This window comes from Montipora capricornis, chromosome 13, assembly GCF_036669925.1.
Source record: "Montipora capricornis isolate CH-2021 chromosome 13, ASM3666992v2, whole genome shotgun sequence".
NCBI classification, from domain to species: domain Eukaryota; kingdom Metazoa; phylum Cnidaria; class Anthozoa; order Scleractinia; family Acroporidae; genus Montipora; species Montipora capricornis.
The window spans coordinates 25,370,238-25,378,514 of record NC_090895.1 but is presented as its reverse complement, the minus strand read 5'-3'; the positions used below and the strand labels follow the sequence as shown (position 1 = coordinate 25,378,514).

At 37.4% G+C, this 8,277-nt stretch overlaps 1 protein-coding gene across 1 annotated transcript; it reads right to left on the bottom strand.

Annotated features, from left to right (window-relative positions):
* Nucleotides 1-285: 285 nt before the first annotated feature.
* Nucleotides 286-7,046, bottom strand: LOC138028372 (26S proteasome regulatory subunit 6B). Its single transcript, XM_068875889.1, has 7 exons — nucleotides 6,991-7,046; nucleotides 4,770-5,040; nucleotides 3,967-4,485; nucleotides 3,426-3,502; nucleotides 1,730-1,898; nucleotides 1,344-1,399; nucleotides 286-458 (listed from the first exon to the last, which is right to left on the bottom strand). Exons 1-7 carry the CDS (start codon nucleotides 7,021-7,023, stop codon nucleotides 345-347), a joined length of 1,239 nt encoding a protein of 412 aa, XP_068731990.1. The 5' UTR covers nucleotides 7,024-7,046; the 3' UTR covers nucleotides 286-344.
* Between the last annotated feature and the right edge of the window lie 1,231 nt (nucleotides 7,047-8,277).

Genomic DNA, 8,277 nt, shown 5'->3' with positions numbered 1-8,277 from the left:
GCACTATTTGTAGCCAGTCTGCAAATGTCAGACACCGCTTCCTGGTTCGGGTGCAAAGATTGCATAACAAGCAGAGGCTATACTAACAGAAGTCCATTCCCCTCTAAGCCGGTTGATTGCACGAGTTTAGGTCATTAGGTCATCCAATAGGCCACTTCCCAAAATACCATAATACTCTTTTGCCCTCCAAATTTTGCATTAGCCTTGTTTCCAGAGACAAACAATAGTCCCAAGAGAAAATAAAACAAAATGCTCAACACAGAGAAGCAAAAGGAAACATCCAGATGAGTCAACACTTTTTATTCACAGAAATAAATTGACAGGTAATTGCTACATCTTCTGGACTATTTATAAAACTCGTGTTCCTGCTCATCTTTCTTCACGTTATTCTTGTAACCTTTCTCAAAATCCTTTGCTAAGATAACATAGCGATTCTCTCTCACAGCCTGCATTCCAGCCTAAAAACAGAGGAGTATACAAAATCAAACACTTCACTTAATTGAAAAAGTTCCAAATAATAATTGTATTTAGGGGAAAATCTGGGGAAAGTACAGATAGATAAAAGCAGCCAGAAAAGTGAACTTAACTCTTGAGATTTGAAGGGGTTGTGTCACGGTAGCTTACAACCAGGCTCTTCCGTTGAAAATGGCAAGCGGTCGAAATATAGGGGCTTGGCTACTAGTTTCCTTTCGAAACTACTGTAGCAACCATGCCCCTTTATTTGATGCGCACCACTTTCAGCGGAAGGGCGTGCAGTGCAGTTTAATTTGTATGGATTTACCCATGACTTGTCCCTTATCACTGTGCAATTTAACATAAACACCAGCATAAACTCAAATCAAACTTTTGTGGCAAAAAAGTGTCTGTTGAGCTTACAGATTTACATGCAAGTTACAAATAATAAAGATCAACTGAAAAACTGTTACCACAGGATTAACAGTTTTCAAAAACCCTAATTGCAATCCACTTTAATCTTCTCCAGTTTTGCCCATCCCTTTCTCCTTTTGTATTGGATGTTTTATTAAAACCTCCTTTAGTGTTTTAAGTAGATACATGTACATTTTAATGTTTGCTAGATTTGGTTGCAAGTTGCTGAATTTGGCTAAATTGCGTGACATAGCTCCTTTAACTTATACTTGCTTGATACCTCAGTTAGAGGGTTCGAATCTAACTGCATTGATCTTTCTAAGGTTCATTCATGTTCATTCCACAGTACTAATAATTATTATACATTTCATAATTGTATTCTAAATCCATTATAGTTTTTTTTGTTCACTACTAATTTTCTTCAAACCATCTCTGTTACCATCATTCTTCAATTTTATTATGAATACTTTACCTACCTCTTGACAAATGGCATTGATATCTGCACCGCTGATTTTGTCTGGTCTAGCAACATCTAATTTTATGTGTCAAGAACTCTCTCCTTGTATTTTTGTTTGTATTGCAATTGTAAAAAATTAGTCCCGACAGAAAGAAGTTGTTTCAAGGTGATACACTCTCTACACCTCTGCCTTTTTTGAGAACATATAATATTATTTGTAAAAAACAATCCCCCAGACAGATTGGCATTCCATAAGGCATAACACAAAGATAAAACAAAATTATGTTTATGCAACAGTTTAAGGGACTGGGAGATATGTTTTTTTTTTCCATACTAGAAAAGGAAACGCTCTGTTTTTTCTCCATACTTATTCATTCCTTTAATTTATTCTGCTATAAAGGATACAATCTTCTAAATCCACCTCTTCAGACAGGTTCATCTTTGCAGTGATGGTGGAGAAAATAAGTCGTTTTTGTCTCCTGTCTGGCATGGGGAACTCTATCTTACGATCTAAGCGACCTGGGCGCAGCAGGGCAGGATCAAGTGTGTCATGACGATTTGTTGCCATGATCACCTGCGAGTAAAAAAAAAAATAAAAAAATAAAAAACAATCCAAGTAATACAAGATAAACTTACAAAATTTATGAAACAGAGAAGGTTTGGATTACTAAAAATAATTATTATAATGTATGACTCAACTACAAGTTTGCCACTAAAAATTGCACTTGAAAAGAGAATAACACTACACGACACTACTACTTGTTGGTGGGGGACCTTTCAGTACATGCCTTTGGACGTGATGGTCTAGTGGTTAAAGATTTCTATGCTTTTGTGCAATGTGACCAGTGACTGGACTTGCCTCCTATGTACGGTCCTGTATTTAACTCCATCACACCTTGTAAATAACCAGTCACATGTACGACGTAGTTGCCTCCAGTAAGTTGGGGTTTCTTCCATGTTTTGTTTAATGGAGGGGACATACACTGTACATGCAGTTTTTGACTGGTTAAGCCATTCAATCCTCACGCATGGCCTCAAGATTCCCGCAGTTGACCAGTAAAATCATCCGGCATTAGACATAATAAAATCTGTTAAGTCTCACTCCCATGGGCCAACGGATTAACGGAGGGGACCTATATGTAGTTTTGGGGTGGACTCAGATAGATAGATACATGTAGATACCGTTACGGTAGTTTATTGACTGAATAAAATTAATGGCAGCCCCTGAAGGCTGAATTACATATTCATAAAACTAGAATAGATAAAAATAATTACAAAACTAAGTATAAATTATAAATCCAATTAAAATATCAATGTTAAAGTCAATGTTTGTTGTTTCTTTTAAGACTTGAGGTTATAATAAATGTATTCTTGAAATGGTCGGTTTTCCACTTTGGTATAGAAAAATATCTGTTATACCTAAGAGAAAGTATTGAATTGTTCGTGGGAGGGAGCAGCTTATTTTAACGGTTATCACTGTCTTTTACTATGGCGTCGAACATCTTATCGCAGATAGCTTCATTATCAGTAGTAATCTTTGGAATACAAAGAAAATCTAGAGCGTTGTTGTACGCAATACTAGGTCAGATGATTGCCAGTGCTCTTTCTGGATGCGCTCCAGTTCGACTTTCAAATAGTTCGGTAGTGCACGATGGAAACAGATACTGCATAGGTCACTGAGATGTTGTTGACCTTACACCCCTTAACTTTCCCTATTGTCAAGCAAAATTTACAAGTGTCGCCCTTGAGAGGAAAAGGGTTAATTTTCGAAAAATCAATAAAAACTGCAATCTCTGGAAACATAAATTACCATTGTTTTCATGTAAGAGTGGACACGTGACAGGAAAACATGCTCTAACTGGCTGCAAACGTGACAAGTTTTGTCTTCAGTCATTCGAAGTTTGAGAGATGTTGATGCAAGTTTTCCTAGAATGGCGGCAAGACTGGACATCAAAAGACTTTTTCTAAGAAATTGACACTAATCTGATAAAATATGCTTCAAATACTTTCAAACTATTGTACGCAAAGAATATTTTTTCCCGTCATGTGTCCATGCTTAGATGAAAACGGCAGGACCAGAGTAAGGAAAAAAAACTAGTACCTTAACATTAACATTCTGATCAAAGCCATCCATCTGATTGAGCAGCTCTAGCAATATTCTTTGAACTTCTCTGTCAGCTGAGACGAAAAGAAAAAAAACTTACTCTAGAGTCTCTTGAAGAAAAGATTGTTCCCTATTTTGAAAGTTAACAAAATTGGACAAAGCAATCTTTTGTGCAATTTTGTGTTTTCAAAATTTCTTGATTGATTGTTGAGATTTACAATGATTAACAAAACTGCATTCAGTTTCAAAAAAGAACTTTTGTTTTCATCCAAGGTGAGGTGAGGTTCCATTACTCAAACCATGCGTTGATCTTTCAATTTACTGTCGCAGTCCATGTGCTACAAGACACACCAATAACTCAAACTGTTATATTTTCTATTATTTTTATTCCCATTACTCACCCTGTTTTCTTGGGCATTACATGTAAGTTACAGTTCTTTTCTATTTAATTTTTCACCAAGTGTGAGGGAGTTTAAGTTCTTCATGAAATTGTGGATAATAAGAGTAAAGATGAATAATTATCTTTCAATCTCCTTACCTCCTGTTTGAGCATCAAATCTCTTGGTAGCAATAGCATCAATTTCGTCAATAAATATTATAGCCGGTGCATTTTCTTTTGCCAAACGAAAGACATCTCGCACCATCCTTGGTCCCTCGCCTAGATATTTTTGCACAAACTCTGAGCCTACCACACGAATGAAGGCAGCCGTCGTGTGATGGGCAACTGCCTTTGCTAACATGGTCTTGCCACAACCAGGGGGACCATACATAAGTACACCCCGGGGAGGGTCAATTCCGATTTGTTTGTAGAGCTCAAAATGCGTCAGAGGAAGTTCTACTGCCTCCCTCATTTCCTGTTTCTGAATGTCCATTCCACCAATGTCAGCATAAGCGACATTAGGCTTTTCATCAGCAGTTAACATTGCTATACTGCTGTCAGCTTCTGGAGGAAGGACATCGACCAGCGCATTGGAATGCTTGTGAAGGGCTACAGATGCACTTGGTTTTAACAGCTCTCTGTCTATGGTACTGAGGATGCGGATATAATAATTGGAACCTAGATGAAGATAAAGCAAGTTTAAAAATGTTACCCAAAAAATGATGATTTGGTAACTTCAAAAGCCTCTAAGTTACTAGTTAGGGCATCCATAAAGTGAACCATAATTAAACAAATAAGCTGAAATACCATCTTAATGGGGACATAGTTTTTCAGTGAGTGATTAATTAACCCATTGGCTCTCAGAGGTTCCCCATTGACAAATAAAATTGTCTGGTGTTAGACACAGTAAAATGGGTTAATACAGAGAGAATAATGGATGTGTTGAAGAAGCATTACTTTACCTGTAGTGGAGCCCACGATTCCAGTATTTTGATCTACGGCTTCCAGAAACTGACCAATGACAAGAGGAACAGACTGGATTCTCTTTACTTCCTCCTGGGCGTGAAGTAGCTCCTTTTTCAGATTTTTTTGTTCGTCTTTGATATACTCTTCCTGTACTTTGAGAAATTCCAACTGCTTTTGCAGCTTCTTGTATTTTATGTAAAGATCATCCACGTCTGGGTCTAAAGTGGATAAGGGGTTGCTTGAAGCAGTCGTTGGACGACTTGAATCCTGACCAAAATTAAAAAAAACAGTGCTCAATGGTTTGCTTAACCCATTGACACCCAGGGGTTCCCCATTGACGAGTAAAATCGTCTGGCGTTAGACAGACTAAAATACTAAGTCTGGCCGGTTTTGGCCGGTTTTGGATGTTAAAGGGTTAGTTATTACAACACCTGAAGACTTATCTTTTCACCATTTTCAGTTTGATACGGTTCTTTGTCTTGTGATAAAACAAGGTTGAATTTCTAAGCCTTTGCGTGACGAGATATTGATGAGCCCTCAGAAGATAACTTCAGGCTTTTTATGGCAAAACTCAGTGACATATGTTTTTGATAGCTTCTGGCCGCCATATTTGTGCCCCTCAGAGCGACACAAACATGGTGTCTCCATACAAAGCCTTATAAATTTGAGTAGAACATTTCTTGGAATATCTCCCGCACGAAACATCGCATAGACCTGAACCTTTGCGAGACTGTTTGAATATTTATCTTCCTTTATCTCTTTGATCCTTGACTTTAAAGAGATTTCTACTGTCAGAATGAAACCAATACAAATAATATTATGCGATGATCGATTTAAAGTGAATGGTACAGAAACAAATACAACCATCCTTCTCCTTGTGGTGAACTGATATAAAAAGCAACAATTACCAATAATATTGCAAGTATTCGCCTTGAGTAGAATGAATGCCATAGCAAGGGTTCAAATAATAGTACAGTGAGTATAGCTGAATACAGATTTAGATTGTTTCATTCTAATTTGAGCTCAAATGTTCAGAAATCACAAACCAAAAGGTTTGTTTCTTGTTTATCTTCAAAAATTTTGAATTAAAGTTCATGACAGTTTGTAAATTGCAGCCTGCCAATCTGGGTTCCTAGCCTTTTGCCTTCCAAGAAAGTCACTTGTAGATTTTACTCTGTCTAATGCCAGACAATAAGCACTTAATGACTGGCCCCAAGGGAAACAGTGAGTTTTGTTTCCCCGAGACCCTCAATGTTCCCCGAGGCGAAGCCGAGGGAAACATTGAGGTCGAGATTTAATTTTTTTTCTTTTGAAGATTTTAAGACAGATGCTACCTGGGCCCAGTTGCTCGAAAGCCCGTCAGCTTAATCCAGGATTAGTGTAAACTTTGTTTCATGTTTTAAACTTTTTGTTGAAAGTTTCTTTTGCTTAATTTTGTTTTTCAAGATTAACTTCTTCTAAAGTAAAACTTTGCCAAATATCAGTGTTGAACAGCATTTAGGAGTAGAGAAATAAGCACTTTGGTTAATTTTTAATCTGGGATTAGTGATAATCAGTTTTGAACAACTGGGCCCAGGAGTATTTTATTGGCATACAGAATGTTAGCATGTCCCCTTCAAACCATTGACTCCAAAGAGTGAGTTTAATAGATATAGGGGGGGGGGGGGGAGGCATGGGGGATTGTGGTTCACGTGTCAATGGGTGATATTAACGCAGAGTTAAGACTAGCTTAATACATGTAGCTAGTAATTTAACTTTTTCTCTGTAGAGTTTGAGATACTAACTGAAGTATTTTATGGGCATACAGAATGTTAACATGTCATTATTTTATTTTCCATAAGATAGTTCTTGGGGACAGAAAGTACAGTGTAAGTAAAAAGCGTGAAACCTTTTGGATCGACGAAAAACAAGAAGCACGTTCGGTTCAGCCGTTGGTTACTTAATAAAAGGAAAAATGGCCTGCTCCACTCTCATATCTTTCTCCTATTAGTGTTGATAATCCACGATCTTCTGTAACGAATTTCTTGTCAAAGAAGACGTCGACAACGTGACAAGGCAAAACTTACTTCAATGTCAAAGCAAACAAGGTGCAAATCAAAAACCAAACGCAACGGTTTTACCACTGAAAATTCTAATATTTAGTCTCTAAAAATTTAGGGAACAGTTAGTTAAAACACTTGACTGATTGCGGCAAAGGAACAAGAGGAATCAACCAACCTGGCTTTGAACTATGATTCCTATTTCCTCCATCTTGGATTTAATGATATAATTAAGTTCCCGGATGACAGCCGCTTTTACAAAATATGCGGGCTCAAGGTGTTTTGCAGCGCGCGCTAGCGCGCGCGTAAGCCACACACAGCTCATGCATGATTCTAAATAGGTCACCCGAAAATAAACAAAAACCGCTGATTTCGCTCACCTTTCTTCTAATTTTTATATAGATGGAATATATTCCTACATCTTCTATTCACGAAAACTACACAAACTTGCACAAACAGTTTAAAGGTCACTTAAATCCGTTTAAGTTGGCCTGTAGCTCTACTCCCGCACGGACTCGAATGAGCGGGTGATTCATGTGTAAATGCTGGTCTTGTAACCTCCTCATTTTCTGATTTTGCAACTTCATTCGTTTATATCTCTGCTTCCGGACGGTAATTTGGTTTCATTTTTTTGCATGTTAACTTATATAATTTAGATTGTTTGTCTTTGAAATATTTAAAAGAATTCTGCAAGTTAATAAAAAGTGAGAGACGTATTTCAGAAAACTGGTTTTTCGGAAAAACTGACCTACAGATTTTGTTGAATTTTAAATATTTTTAATATTATTTCTAACATTATCTAGAAACGCTGTATTGAAAGATTTCATTGTCCCTTTTTTTCAAACAAAATACGTTGATTTTAAGGCTCAAAGTAATGCCTTATACCGTTGCCATGGAAACGGTATTTTGGATGAAAATGTGATTTTAGAAATTATAGGAAAGATATCTGTTTACCAACATTGCTTTTGTTTTTCAAATGCGTCAATCACAGGAACAAAAGACCCTTTGTAGCCGATGAGGCTCTGGTTGGCACAGTAATGACAATAGGTGACGTCAACGATATCTTCCCTGTGATTGGTACTTAATACCCTGGCCGAATTTTTGTCTTGATATGATTAACCTAACTATATCTAAGAATAGAAATGAATATTTAATTTTTTCCACTTCACGCGTGGGCGTTTCTGATTGGTCGATGACGAATGCATAAATAGGTTAGGCCCGGTTCAAACGTCCAACTCAGTTTCATGTTCCAAATCTATTGTTAATGAGAAAAATCTATTGTTTTTGCAGACAAGAAAAGCAGACAAGAAAACAACCTCAACCCGAATTCGACGAAGACCTCGCCCCCTACCCCACCCCCATCCCAGATCCTGGGACACATCGGTGTGTGTGTTTCATCTTCATGAATAGTCCATTTTACAGTTGTGTGCTTAGTTACCTGGCCTAAGAATGAAAGCAAGGCTGG

Coding starts and splice junctions, on each gene's coding strand:
- LOC138028372 (XM_068875889.1), bottom strand. CDS start 7,023: ATGGAGGAAATAGGAATCATAGTTCAAAGCCAG. Junction 4,486..4,769: donor AATCGTGGGCTCCACTACAG/GTAAAGTAATGC, acceptor ATCTTCATCTAG/GTTCCAATTATTATATCCGC. Junction 1,400..1,729: donor AGAGGTGGATTTAGAAGATT/GTATCCTTTATA, acceptor ACATAAAATTAG/ATGTTGCTAGACCAGACAAA.